Below are 15,208 nucleotides of genomic sequence, written 5' to 3' on the forward strand. Positions count from 1 at the left end.
GCATTCAGGAAGGTCTTCCCCTTTATCACTTCCTTCCCTCTTGTCCCTTCTTCTGCCGAGCTGTCTCTCTTATTCCAATGTTTCAGTCTCCAAAGGCAGATTGTTAGGACCAGCAATGAGAGGGATTGTGCCATGCAACAGAAATAAAAGCCCCCCTGGGAATGATTTGTCTTGTTCACGTCTGCGCGGCGGAGTCCACGCTCATCCCGGGAGCTACTGAGCATGTGCGGGACAGGACAGCACAATGGAGATTTATCTATTTGCCTCTCCATATGCCAGGTGTCTGATTCACAGGCTTAATTCAAGAGTGGAGGAATAATGTAAACACTTTGAAAGAGGATCTCATATTCAGTTTTCCTTGTGAAGTCCTCTGTAAAGCTCCCCTTGAATATTAACAAAGTCTGCTAAAATCTCACATCCTGGTTTACTGCTTAGTTGTGAACGATTTTCTTATCTGTGCTTATGTGTGTGTTTGGACCCCAGAGTAGACCACACCACAGGATCAATCCTTCTCTGAACAGATGTGATCAATGAGGATTGCCCCCCTCTCTCCGTCACTCTCCTTCACCCATTTCCTCTGTTCGTCTTCCTCTTCCTTCTCTCCTACAGGTCTTATCGCTCACAAACATTCATTTCTTTCCCTGCTACGGGCTGGCAGGCATGCACAAACAGGCGAACGAGCAAGTAAACAAATACAGGCATCTTCAGTCGGAGTAGGAATGGATCCACACTGTTAACAATTGGCAAGGACAGATGTAGCATCGGCTGGACTTCTTTAAGCCGTATTGACACCAGTGTGTTCTCCACAAGGGACAGATTGAGAAAGGGGGTGAAAATTGTTTACCCTCAGCCTGTTTAAGTACCCTTACTGTAAAATGGTAAAGTGTGATTTTTGTGTCCCATTTCCTCCTGATTGATGATTAGCAGGTTTGAGGTGGGACTTAGGAGGTGATGTTTTCCCATCAGAGCCTTCTACCACAAGTGGCTTCAGCTGTCACCCCTCCTCCTATTCCTCTCCCCCCTGTCTGGGCACCAACAGGCAGGCCAACAGGCATTTCCATCACTAGATTGCCAAACCAATGGAGCATCTAGACTACAACACCCAAGGTGACCTTTAATAAAATAGAGAATGGTGAATAGCTGTGGCGGCAAGAGTAGAATGGGTTATTCGAAACGCAGGAATTTTGCAGCTTCAGATTGAATTGTGATAGATTTTTCCTCATGCCGCTCCACATTATAGCACTCCTCCAGGTGACACTTCTTCCTGTAGTGTATGAATAGTATATACACTCTTTCTCATGCATGGTCTAATTTGTGAGGGATAAAAAGAAGAAAAAAAACTTGTCTCCTCACTTTTGCTGAACTTACTGCCTGTATGTCATGCACACATCTTTTCTGATCCACTTAGTATCCCTTTCCCATCTCCAAATAATTCTACAATCACAAATAACAAACCAAAAACAGAAATCTGTGGGAAAACACTGACATAGCTCAAGGTAGGTCCAAACTATGCTAGCTTAATTTGAAAATGCCTCTTTTTGTATCTATTTTGGCACACCTTAACTCTGTAATCCAGTCAGCAGGTAGGTGTTGAATGAAGCATGATGGATAGAGGTGTTCCTGCTCCCCCCCCCCCCTCACCGGACCGGCCACTCACTCACTGCAACGTGGGTTTTTTAGGTCCCGAAGAACACTAGCCTGGCTAAATCTGAATCATTTTCAGGTAGTTCACCATCAACAGTTAGTTAGTCTTCTTTCTTCCCTTTTGGTTGGCAAACAACACAATTATGCGTAACAACGGACATTTGGTAAGAGATGGGGCAGACATAGCCTCACTTTGATAACTTCCTGCTCTCCATAATCACCTATGATGTGTTTTACTACAACCAAAGTCACAATTTAGTTAGTTCAGTGTTGTCAGACAACTGAACGTGCATAAAACAGTGATTTTATCTCATAAATGCTACCTGTTAGCCACCGTAAACCGTAAGTCCTGTGCTGCTGCACTGGGACTTTGATTGATCATTGAATTTTATGATTGCAAAGTCGTCAGAATAAATACAGTTAAATGGCAACAACTTTAATGTGTGATCATTATAATGATATATAAAAAATGAGCGCTCACAAAGAGGGAAAGGTTGATTTCATAGCATCCCAGCATGTCCCACCATCGCTTTCACTAACATATCCTTCCTCTTCATCCTCACTGTCTAAAATTCTTACTTCGGGCGATTTCAAGACAAATAAATAATGTCAGTCACTGACAATAACAAATGCACACAAACAAGTATGACTGCAATAGTGCATGAACGCAAGCACGAATAGGGCATTTGTCATGTCATCCTTATGATACGAGTTAAAATGAATTAAAGCTACATTATGTATTTCTCTGTGTATGCTCTGTGTATGCTGTGGTTGCTAGAAGGACATTTATTTCTGTTGCGCTTTGCTCACACCTTCCTAAAAATGTAAATGACCCAGATTCTGCCAGCACTCTTCCCCCCAAAGTCCCCGAACTAGTAAGCCAAAAGGAAAAAGGGAAACATGTTGTTCTTGTTTGTATGTATGCGTGTTATCAGAGCCTTTGGGCCTCCGTTTGCCTCCTCCAGAGCTACAGACGTTATTGCAGACAGCCCTGCCTCGACAGAGTCACCAGCTCCCACTCACTTTCCTGCAGCTGTGGCCCCTGAGGCAGGCTGCAACCGGCTACAGGGCCCCTACCGAGGCCCCTATTGTCTCCATCAGCTTACTTTCAGTTGAAAACCCAGGGCGCTCTCCAAGCTCATTGTGAGTGAGCTAACAGCCGCTCTTCAAAAGGGGCTAAACGCATGTTCATTAATTATCTGGATCCTTGTTAATTGGATTAATTGTTGAATAGAAACCGTGTTATTAAAAATGACGAAAACACAAGGGCATGGGGAGCAAAAGGGGGGATTAATATCGTTGCTGTTTACTCTCGGGCTGTCAGAAGACACAAGCATGCACGGGCTCACACACACACATACACAAACACACAAAATATAAGTATGCTCTGCCTGTCTAACGCCGTGCCTCTCTCTATCTCTAACTCTGTGTTTCTATTTCACACACACACACACACACACACACACACACACACACACACACACACACACATCAATGCACACACAGAAGCCATATGTGTCCCAACTCTAAAGAATGAGCACTAGGAAAGATGCAAATTACCATGCACACCGTTGAGATAAGAACTATACTCATTTTCAAAGCTCAGAATAAATGCCAGATTCTTTTTGATGCAAGAAGTCTGTGACTTTTTCCAACGCTTATATTCAAAGAATAAGGGAGGAAAAAAAGAGAAACATAAAGTCAACACCATGAACAATTTAGCTATCTCCAAGTCACATATCATATATCATCATATCTACACACTATTATCCACCAAAATCACTTATCAGTGTTTGATTTCAAGGGATGTTTTATCATTCTAGCTTTAAGATGGCACATTGATGATGCAGACCATATGGATGACAGGACTAATATTACATGGCCTGTGTAATTGGTGGAGGTGCAAATGACAACCATTATGCAAAAACCTTGCTAACTATGTTTGCCTGTGGTTACTTTGTTGAAGTTGTGACAATCAAATGGTAAACACGAGATGCCCCAAAAGACAATATGGTAGTGGGGCGCTTCAGGTGTTAAGCTGTTAAATCTAACCAATGAACATCATTTTTATTTTGATGCCAACTTGAAATAGAAGTTTAAGAAATGATCATTTCTGTGAACCATGTGTTTCTCTGAGACTCAACTGAAGTTCAACAAGAATTATAGCAATACTGTAGCAAAGGAGCAGGATCCAGGTTGTTAAGGCAACTGTAGCTGTCTTCCTGCTTTGGACGACTGATGGCAAATATTTTTGTGGAAATACATGTGTTTTTGTGTGTGTAAGCAAGTTTACAATGTGTGTTTATGTTGTAAGTGTGTGGCATATGGTAGGTTAATGATACAGAGACACAATTTCAGTCTACTTAAACTTGTCCCAAGACATCACCAGATCTAGTTTTCTTTGATCACTTATTGGACAGGCTGCACTAATACTAGGAGCTTTGACTTAATTTACTATTCTCTATACCAACACAGTGGCAAACAAACTGCAACCAGAAGGTCATAGTGCAGCTGTTTGAGTATTCATTCACCCAGCATGGGGACTACTTTTACAAAAACATGAGTGGGTGAGCAGCAAGCGGACAAATTGAATGATGGCCAAGATCAGGGGTCAGATTTAGCCGGGCCCCTCTCAGCTAACAGCTGTTAAAATCAAAACGGACCAGTTGTGGTTTATTTCCTCACTAAGCAAGATGTGAGAAACCGGAGGTAGCTGGTTTGTGTGTGTTCCATTGATCAGGGATGTTAATCTTCGGAGGATATGGAGAGAGGTCCTACCAAGGACAGGACAATGAAAAGGCCCTATTGATTACTGGAATGTTGATCAATCGGTCCCAAGACAGATAACAAGATGTACAAGTCTTGAGTAACCAAAGGTATCTTTTAGAAAACGGACTGCACAGGTTGATGTTTTTTTCATATTCCGGCAACCTAAAATGAAGCCTACACATGAAATCCACAATCGGCCTGATTCATAGGTTGGTCTTGGCAAGTATACTACCTCTGTCTCACACACACACACACACACACACACACATGGCCATTCAAACCAGATCAATAGTCCATACCAGATTAGTAGACCCATACACGTCGTTGCTAAACCATATAATTAAACTAGACCTTGTAAAATTTGACAAATCGGGCTGCAGTGCTGATGATCGTGTGTAACGTAGAGGGAAAAAGGAAAGCAACATAAAACCCGTTGGAAATGGCAAAAAAGTTGTGTTGGAGGAGCTGATTATATATTTTTTTGAAAAAGAAATCAACAAAAGAGCTGAGCTACAAAGAGAAAGTGGCCTGTTAGTGGTGATAATTCCAAATAAATAAATATAAGAGAAAGAAGACTCCTAATTTATAAAATATTGACTTTGCTATCTAAAACAAAGAAAGATAGAAAATAAAACCTTAGCTGGTTCACAGGTACTGCTTTTGGTGTTAAAGTTATGACAGTGCTGTACTATCAAGGCATAGCAAGATGATTGAGTCTGACATTTTTTAACTGATAAAATTCTGCTATTTGTGAGGAAATGAGAAAGAAATAAATGTGTGATATTCACACATGTTGTGCATTCCTGCGCACTGCTTTTTCCACCAACCACCCCGCCCCGCCCTCCTGGCACGGATCTGAGCGCTCATTGGTTCTCCCATTAGTCCCCTGAAAACCCCGTTGGCCAATAGTCGTTGAGGAGGACGGAGCCTTTCCGGTGGAGAAGCTCTCGCGCCTACAGTGGTGGAATCGAACGTCCCCGAGCGCACACGGCGTAGAGAGGAGAGTACGGCGCACGAGTCTCTGGAAGGAAGATAACGGTTTCTTTTTTTGCCCCCGCTCCACTCAAACAACAAGAACAAACCAAACCTGATTTTTTAGGGGGGGTTAGAGAGTCTTCTCATCACAAGGAGGAGGGAAGGATTGGAGTCGCAAGTTTTTTTTTCTTTTTCGTTTTTTTTCTTCCTTTTCCTAAAAGAGGATTCTGTGTGTTCACGGTGGTTTGTTCTTCGCTCTCGCCGCAAAGATGATGGTCGGAGAGGTCGAAGTGAAGGAGCGACCGAGGCCGAGTCCCGACTATTTGATGCAATTATTAAACGAGAAGAAGCTCATGACCAGTTTGCCAAATCTCTGCGGTATCTTCACACACCTGGAGAGGCTTCTTGATGAAGGTACGTGTCCGTCTGGAGCGATGTTAGAGACGCAGGGGAGGAGGGGAAGCGTGACCACGGCGCAGTCCGGTGTCGGCACGGCTTCACTGGGCGTCCCTGCTGCATAACGTTAGCGAGACCCGTACGCTGGCAACGGGGTACACCGATATTGCTGACCGTGGCAGGCAAAATAACGCTACAACTTCCCCCGAGTAATACCTCACATCCTAAACAGAGAATCCAGTAACGTTAGTATCCAGCGTGACTTTTATCATAGACCACAGTCAGATGTGGATTTGAGAGTTGTTGCTACCATAGGCTTCCACGGAGTTTGTTTCTGCACTCTTGACTTTGTGGCGACAAGACGAAAACTTTCTCCCACGCACTTAGAAAAATCCGAACTAATGTTACCTATCACTGTCAGTGTATTAACAAAAACTGACCACATAGAAATTTTGAACCGTTCTCTATGTTTATCAAGTGTGCAACGTTAACGTTACCCCAATTAATTAAGACGGGGCCTGATTCCACATGTTCCACAGCAATTTAGCTTGGGTTAGCCACATTGTAAGCTAGCGAGCCTGGGCGTCTGCATTCCATTGAACTCTTCAGAAACCATGACGGTAGTGTTAACTTAGCTAACGTTACGTCTTTAAATAAAGACTTAACCAATCATTACAGCGATTCAGACACATTTCAAGAAGCGTTACACAAGTTGTCTTTCGCTTTCTTTGTTTTTGCTCAGAGGGGTCTGTTAGTTGTTGCTCAGCGGCCGAGTTTAAAAGCACGGAGGAATGTGTCTGCTTGTTGCCCAAACAATGGCCATTGAGTTGTTTCTGGGAGGGGGAGTGCACGAAGATTATTTCAACCGTCTAACTTTTTCATTATGAAGGGGCACAGTTAGCTAAATTCACTTAGCTACTACATGTGTCTCAAAGCGAGGGTATGCGCCCTCGATTATATTTCCTTCCCTTGCTGCAGCAGTAGTCGCGTTTTATTTTTTTGTTTGCCAGTCAAGCGTGCCCTACCAAAATTGCGTCGCCTTTTGTCGGCGGCGCCGTCCAGACGTGATTTGTCTGTCTACGTGCATTTTCTACGCTTTGTCACATTCAGCGGCGCTGATAGACGAGGCTTATTCTTCGTTTGGTGTTTATAGTATCAATACCATAAGCTGGTCTAAGCGGAAGGTTGGACCTATGCTTTATGTAACTGAGCTGGGGACACTAGAGAGCGCCACAGCCCCCCTAGCAGACTGTCCCCGTGCTGTGTGTAGTGTCGGACTGGACAACATGACACTTAGATAAATAAAATAGGCTTTCACGAGTGATTTCTTCATAGACAAGATATGAGCAGCAATGCATATCTCATAGTTTCGGTGGCATGTCTGGATGAGTAGGCTCAAGTATGTAGTTGCTAAACCGGTCTGCAAAGATTTTTTTTTTTTGCTTCCTTGATGGGTGATAAACAAAACACTTAAAGGCGTAGAGTGGACTGTTTCCTCCCTATCTCACTACTACAACAATGCATAAAAATGAATTTGTTTAACACTAAATAAAATACCCCTACTAAAATTTAGCTTAAATCTTAATGTTAATATAATGCAAAAGATCGAACAAGGTCCCTCTAATCTGCCTATCGAATGCCACAGACACATATGAGAACAGTGATAGAAATATTATAGTGCTTTTCATCTGGAAAAATTGGCACTTCAGTTTCAGGGTGAGTTTCAAGCCTGCAGGAAAAAACAAGACAGCTTTCCTGGGGTGTGATGCTATAATTTCCCCTACATTTTTGCAACCATATTTTGATATTGAGAGTGCAAAGTTTGATTACTCTCCACACCCCATAAATGCCCTACAAAAGAGCAGTATGGAGATTTTTTTTTATTCTGACAGAGCCACTTTCTTTATTGGACTCAATTGGGAATGATGGGTGTGTTAATGTTTTCATTGAGGGGAAAGTCAGGAAGCAGACTTGTTTTCTTTTTAATCCCTGCTCCCCTTTGCCATGTCCCAGCTCCCATAGTAAAAAAAACAAACAACCCCTAACAATTGTCTGAACAGTAAAGAAAAGGGATCATGCACACAGTCTGTACCTCTCATTTACTTTTAACAACTAAGCCGTAGTGCTGTTGGCATGCTATGTGAGCTTACCCGCTGAAAGCAAGCTTCGGTGCGGTCAGCAGTGATAAAACAAAAAAATCTATATTTTATTTATTTTTTCTTACTGAACTTTACTTTTTGTTTAGCTAACTAACAAAAAATTCAGTTTCCAAAGCCGAATGACCAAAAGTGCGATGATAGGGGTTTGTGTTTTTTAAACTCATGAAAAGCACTAAATTTAGTTCTTTTCACATCACCTTTCTTTGCGTTTTTGTCTGTGTCACCTGCTAATATAAACCACCGAAGCTGTTTGCTAACTGTCGGACTGAAGAGCAGAGTAGGAAATACATTATACCCTGTAGAGATGATGTGTGCTTAATGTAGCATAAACAGTAAGTGCTTGTAAGACATTTAACATGTATAGGCACGCTGTAAATACTGCTGTGCTAATTTTGACCAGTGGGGATCTCAGATTTATGTTTTGCTTTCAAAAATAAAGTAAAAGTCATTGAGCTGATGTCGAAAATAAAATGGTGGAACTGATTCACTTGTCGTTCTTTCTTTTAAAAAAAACAAGCTTTTTCAACATGTAGTTTGATGTCTTGGGCCATATGATTTTAATGCTTTAGAGGAAGTGGTGTGTGAGGGGTTTAGAATTCAATCCTGTAATGCTGGATTAGACGCATCTGTGCAGCGTTCGGCGGATAACCGTTCCATCCACTGGTGTTTGAGAAATCATGGCTGGGAATCTTGCGACTCTCCAGCTTCAGTCTCGCTTCTGTAAAACCCCACAAGTCTGAGGTTTCCACAGCACCAGCCCAAACTTGACTCTGCTGCCAATAAATTGCGTGTGTGTGTATGCCACCTCAATGCAGAGGAGGATTGTCTGGTTCCTGTTAGGGGCGGTTTGGTTTGCTTTCCCCTTTGAACGGGGCTGAAGCGCTGATGCGATATTTGGGGCCAGCGTCCTCCCACTCCCTGTCCCGTACTGGTGAAAACTGACCCCACCCAGGGTAAAACCAAAAGCACAATCCAGACTGTGCAATTTGTATGTGTCTAAAGAAGAAGAAAACGGTGCTCCTTCCCTTTTGTGTTGCGCAATGTGGCCTATGCTGACAGATTGCTGCAATTCCAATTTAATTGTTTTTTAACGATAGTTTGAGGTTGATATTTGTGCGATAACATTTTCTATGATGATAAATGAAGCATGTTTTGTGACCGTGGTCATAAACCTCACACTTGGCTGCAACTTTAAGTCAGACAGGATAGACTCCAGGAGGGACTCTTGAACTTGTGGTATTGGGGTGTGAATTACGTTTGATCTGAAAAGTTATTTTGTTTGGTGTGTGTAGTTTTCCTCATCAGTGTGTTGCAGGAGACTTCTCAGTCAGTTCTGGGTTGCAACAAGAAAAAAGCTATTTATTCTCAAGCAGAGGTAGAAACCTAACCAGTCAGTGTCCTAATCTGTCAACAAGGCATCAGCCGTCTTGTCTCCTGAGGGAGAAAAGTTGTTTTGTTTCGATAAAATTACAATGCCCGCACTTCTCATTTGAGTAAGTACTGTTTCACAGGTTTAATAGGCTCAAATGTGATTGGACATCTTAAATGCCCTCCTATTGTCAGACTTTAGGGTTCCTAATAAGCGCATAAAAAAAATCTAGCTACAGTTGAATGCTTCAAACTCTTTCCCAAATCTCTCAAGAGTATACCCTTCCGACAGCTGCTTATGTCTCCCTCGCCTACCCTTCGGTTTGTGAATGTCTACACAGCTGTTTCCATGGCTGAAGAAAGCTGACACCACCCTTGTGTGTGACGACTGTTCCCATTCTGCTTTAGTGGCGTGACTGCATGGACGCCCCTGTTACGTTACCAATATGTGTGTAGTCACTCAAGGTCACTCTGGCCGATTGACAGGCCCCTTTTGAAATCCCCTTGTGTTGCAGTTGTTCATCTCCCTGAGGTGGCACCTGCTATGGAGTTTTTTTTATTATTTCTCTTTATGATCCGCCAGCCAACAAGCTGCTTCAAACTGCGATATTTTCTCTTAGCAGGAGGAGACGGCTCATATAACATCTAGAGATGTAGCCTAAAAGTGAAGTGTAGGAGAAACGGAGGGATTTTATTTTGTTGTCATGAAGTGTTGCGAGTGTTTCTATGGGGAACAGAATAGTTGAATAATCAAAAATATTTTTATATATATATATATTCTTACGGGCTCATTTTTGAGCTTTGTTTGTGTAATAGATTAAATGGTCTGTTGTTCCATTGCAGGCTGTGTGGCGGAGCAACATGGTGCATTGTACCGTTTGTTCATGGCTACAGCACCCCCCTTTGCATATAGTTTTGTGTCTGCTTGTTTGTCTCTGTGTGCCGTGATTTAACAGGACCTTCCCAGGAGAGCTGTCAGCTTTTGGAGGACAAACTGTCTGCTGTCCAATGTGGTGCCTGTGTAGGGAATTGGTCCTTTGGGAACAGCTGTATACAGAACAGATTTTGATAAATGGGAGAATACTAGGAGTCTGCGTTGGGTTTTCTACCTGATGTCCCATATTTATGTCAATTTTTTTTTTTTTTATTCTCTCCCTTTTTTTTCTTTCTGTGTCTGTCTGTTGTAGCACTGTTTTTGTCCCACTGTCAGTTGACCCTTGGTATTTCACTGCACAGGGCTAGACCTCCACTAACCCCTGACATGCAATCAATTTAGCAGCTAACAAGATGGAGTACTGCTTGCAAAATAAGATACAGATTAGAGCCCTGAGAGTACAGATGAAGAGAGAAATGGGGGTCTTAGGCCAGGAATGTTGTTTCAAGCAGAAACCTGTCATATCACTCCACCCCTACCCCTTCTTCTCCCCATATTCTCTCCCAAAGCACCACTTATAAGCTGGAATTTAATTAACCGAGAGCTGGTTTACTGAGCCGTTGCCACCAGTGAGAAAGCAGAATTGGAGGCTTTGTGCTGTCTTTCTGTCTGCCTCTCTCTTGCACTCAATGTGGTCCCTCTTTCTCAGTCTCTCCTCCCTGGTAATAAATTAGGTGGTGGCATAAGTCTGACAGGGTGAGGTGTAGGGGTTGTGGCAGGACCCAGCGTTTCCTTGCCTCTTCCTTCTGACGTGCCTCTGCCTAGCAGCCCTCCTAACCAGAAGCCCCACCGCAGTGCCTGTGTGAGCTTCAGTCCCTGTTCTAGCAACCCCAGACCTATCTTGCTCCCTTGGCCCCACTCCAGCCCCAGCAATGTCACCCCCCAGTGGGTGTTGTATGATAAAGTCATCCAACGACAGCTCTGGGCTCTTATCTCAGGCCTCAATCCTGTGAGTGCTGGGGCCTCCTTATCACTGCTGCCTCTGCCTGGCCTCCTGTCTCCGTACCCTACGCTAACTGCCTGGCTGACTATCTGGCTTGCTGTCACCAAAACTAAGTGTCTTCCCTTCTATTACTATTTTATTTTTTTATTCCTCAAGCCTTAAAGCGGAGCAATCACATTAAAATGAATAGTGAATAAGGTAACTAGATGCACAGTGAATTTCGCTAAATGAATTTCAATGTGTGGTTTCTGTCAGAGGTGTGTGTGTGTGTGTGTGTGTTAAAGAGGAAGATTAGGGGATGTTGTAAGAATTATGTCACAACTGCTTTTTGACACAGACCTCTTCATTGCATTGGGTTGTTTATTCCATTTCTGAAGCCATGGCTCCTCCCATTGCCCTTGACCCAGGTTTTGTCAGCTTTTTACCATTTGTTTCTCGTGCAAAAACATCTACGGGAAGTAACGCCCATTTCAGACAGGAATGGACTATGGAGAAGGCCAGTCAGTGGTTTGTTTTTCCTTCAGACAGACAGGGAGGAGGGGTGAGGGAGAAGGAGGGGTGTGGGGCTGTTTTTTGACTGGTGATAAGAGAAGCTTACTCTTCTTGTGTCCTCTCCCACAGAGGTGGGTCAGTCTCTCAGCTTTCTTTTGATTAATTTAGATTAGATCATGAATCATAGCTCCTGTCCCTCCTCCACACATTTGTGTGGATACGCCGCACACACAATATTTCTCAGTAACAAGAAGTATGGGCCCCACCCTTCTACATTCTTAGAGTTTTTTAAATAGCTCTCCCACCCCCTAACCCACAGTACTCCCCCTTATTGCCTTGCGCTTTCTCTTTGTGTCTTCATTTTTAAGCCTCTGAACTGTCACAATAGACATAGTGTCTATCAATGAGGTTTTTCAGGAATCGTACCAGCAACATTTGTATCTGTTTTTTGTTTCCTTCCCCATTTTTATCATAGAAAAATGAACTGAATGCTCACTCTGTTCCTCTCTGACTCGCCCACCCCTCTGCATTCATTTTCTCTCTCCTTCCAGAGGAGCAAGCGAGTGTTGGCAGCCAGCTCAGGAATTTTACCGGGAGCACAGTCAGAGCACTTAACCTCCAGCCTTTGGTTTGTTTTCTCAACACACTCTTATAGTGTGTTTTAGCTTAGCTTAATGTGAATACCATCCACAGTAAGGCACAGAAACGTCTAATTTTCTTTAAATATCTAGATGTTAAATGTATAATTTGTAAGTTGATAGTTTTTGCTTTGTGGCTGGTATGAAACTATCAAAGTCCCGTAATGTTTTCCTAAACCGTCAAATTTTGTGACACACTGACTGCTATCTCACTGACTGTTTGTTTATATTCAGTGTCCGAAATTAACTTTTTGACTCACCGGCCAAGTTGGCGGGTAGATGAAAAAAATCCACCGGCCAAGCATATTTTCTACCGGCCAAAATATTAATTAATAATAATATCAAATTGCAAGTTTTTTTTTTTGTAACTTAGGTCTACATAACTAAACTTTATGGTTGGGGTTGCATGTCCTGCTAGTAGGGATGTTAATGATTAGTCGTTTAACCGCTAACTGACAATAGTTTTTTTTTTTGACCGATTAGCCTAATATCAATTGTCGGTCAACGGTTAATAATCGGTTAACATTTAATTTCATTGTGCCTTCTTTTGGAAGGCTGGCTGCCAGAAATCTCCACTTACTATCTAATGAATTAGCCTGAGGTAAAAGCTAGCTATCGGTAAACAGAAGTGACGTGGTGGCTGGCGTGCAGACAGCAGAGAAACAGAAGAAAGTAGTTGCACCTTCACCAAAATGAAGACTGAAAAACAGAACTATTTTGGTACAAACATTTACTCGCCATGAGGCGAATAGCCCTTTGAGATTTATCCGCCAAATGGAAAATGTACCCGCATTTGGCGACTGGCAAGTGTTGATTTCGGACCCTGTTTATATTTGCAACATTTCCCCCTCATCCTTATCCAAACTCTCTAGTCCAAGAGGCTCGCTAGCCCCATCCTCCTTTAAAACACCCCAGTGGATCAGTCTGCCTGTGGTTTGCAGCCTTTGCCTTGGTTTCTCACTAGTTGCAGGCTGGCCGATAAATCAAAGATGAATAATTTACCTGTCCCCCAGCAGCCCGTGTTGTTTCTGTGAGGTTTGTCAAGAGCAGGCGGTGCTGCCTTAACCTTCCCTTAGGGCCACAGAAAGTGAGGTAGCAAGAGTTAGTAAGATTCCTCTGTAGCATTCTGCCATCAAATATGAAGCAGTGGGAACTCCAGTCTTAACCAGTCTCATCTGCTTCTCTGACTCTCAACAGCTTCAACACATTATTTAGCCCTTGCATATCAGAATCCATGTCATACTATTCAGAGTACTCCTGTTGCTCTTTCCTGCTCTTGTGATATTGTGCCAAACATGAGGTCCACTGCCATTGCTCAGTTTAACCATTAATAAAAAGCTAATGTGTATATAAAAAGAAAAAAGCAGGATTGGCGATTCCCCCAGTATCGGTATCAGTATAGTACTCACTTTGAATGAAATTGACATAATGTGTGAAAAATCTTTCTAGCAAGTGTTGTGCTGCCACTTTGGGTTATCTTGTCAGCACTGAGAACAAATCTGTGCCTAAATAAGTATTTTCAACATTGTTCTAAACAATTGTTATTATTTTTGGATGTTTGCCTTTATTAAGCTAGTAGCATGTAGTGATTAGAACCCACAAAGGACGGTCTTATTTTAGTCTTTATTAGATCTCAGACCGAGGTATCAGTTTAATTCACCTTTTAGAAATAACAACCATAGAAAACTTCCTCAATGTTTTGAAAACAACAAGCTTTACAAATTGTAAAGTCTATTTTAAAGACGGTGAAACAGATTAGATTGTGTGGTATGTGTAGAGTAGAAGCACAGCAGTACGGGGAAGGAGAGTAGCCTCAAAGCAATCATGCTGCAAGGCTTTCTGTTGACAGTAAGCTCTGTAAGTGTGCACATTTTAAATGTTTATGAAAGAGCTCATTCCACACTGCAGTTAATCAAGTTCATGGTGTTTCTACCACCTGTGCCAGCCTACCCTCAATCGGCCATTTCAGTCCATACAGGCTTGCGATTGGATGCCATTACTTAACTCATCAGATCAGAGAGGGGTTGCAAGTAGAAAAGTACTGCTCAATTTGTTGATTGTGCTGTCTGCTATTGATAGAATTTATGCTGATATCTATAAGGTGTTTTCACAGATTTCTAAAAGAATGTCACACAGAGCGCGCACTTATATTCACATTGTCGTTTTTAATCTACTGCCCCCTTTACCTATCCAGCAATGTTTCAGTTGCTTAAACTTCTCTGTCTCACTGACACAGTCGCACATAGTGACTGTCTAGACTAACTAGAACTACATGTGTTGCACAGTTGTATTTTACAGAGGCTGTCTGCCTTGCAGACGTGTGCTGTAATGTAAAACATGATTTGCTTAGCATAATTTATGCCCATGTGCAACGCGTTCAACCCATACTGATTGTAGCAGCACATGAATGAAATCAGACTTGTACAACTGCAAGTGAAACTGCTTTGTGACTGTTCAGTTTGTTTAGAGTCTGTTGCTGCTTTGTGCTGTTTGTAGTGAGGCTTAAGTCAGTCTGGTTTAGATGAGATTACAAAGCAGGAACAATGGGTGGTTTTGGATGATTAGACTTTAATTGGTCAAACAAAGAGCCTCTTTAGCACCGTGTGACATAGGAAAGACAGCATAAACCCTACAGATAACGGGCAGGAAAGAATGTGCTGTAAATATGAAAGTGTTAGTGAGCATGAGTCTCGTCCCCGCTCAGTTGATTGATTGTGTTCGCTGAAAGAAAAAAGGCGAGCAAGGCTGCCGAGAGCGAGGGGAGGATGGTGAATGTGATAAAGAACAGTGGGGGGGAGACAGAGGATTCCTGTGTGCTGTGAATGAGGTCATTTGGTTGGTTATGAGGAAGGTCACTGACCCCTCCCTCAGCTCCACACTCCACCCCTCT

The 15,208-nt window shown here is 42.7% G+C and overlaps 1 protein-coding gene across 4 annotated transcripts in view; it reads left to right on the forward strand.

The window, feature by feature from the left end:
* The first annotated feature begins 5,359 nt into the window (after positions 1 to 5,359).
* Positions 5,360 to 15,208, forward strand: part of qkia (QKI, KH domain containing, RNA binding a) — a 76,600-nt gene continuing 66,751 nt past the window's right edge. For all 4 annotated transcript variants that reach the window (XM_078278121.1, XM_078278124.1, XM_078278123.1 and 1 more), the window contains exon 1: positions 5,360 to 5,802. In XM_078278121.1, coding sequence (XP_078134247.1) covers positions 5,658 to 5,802 — 145 coding nt within the window. In that variant the 5' untranslated portion in view covers positions 5,360 to 5,657. The remainder of the gene's footprint in view (positions 5,803 to 15,208) is intronic.

Source organism: Sander vitreus, chromosome 20 (assembly GCF_031162955.1).
Source record: "Sander vitreus isolate 19-12246 chromosome 20, sanVit1, whole genome shotgun sequence".
Classification (NCBI taxonomy): Eukaryota; Metazoa; Chordata; class Actinopteri; order Perciformes; family Percidae; genus Sander; species Sander vitreus.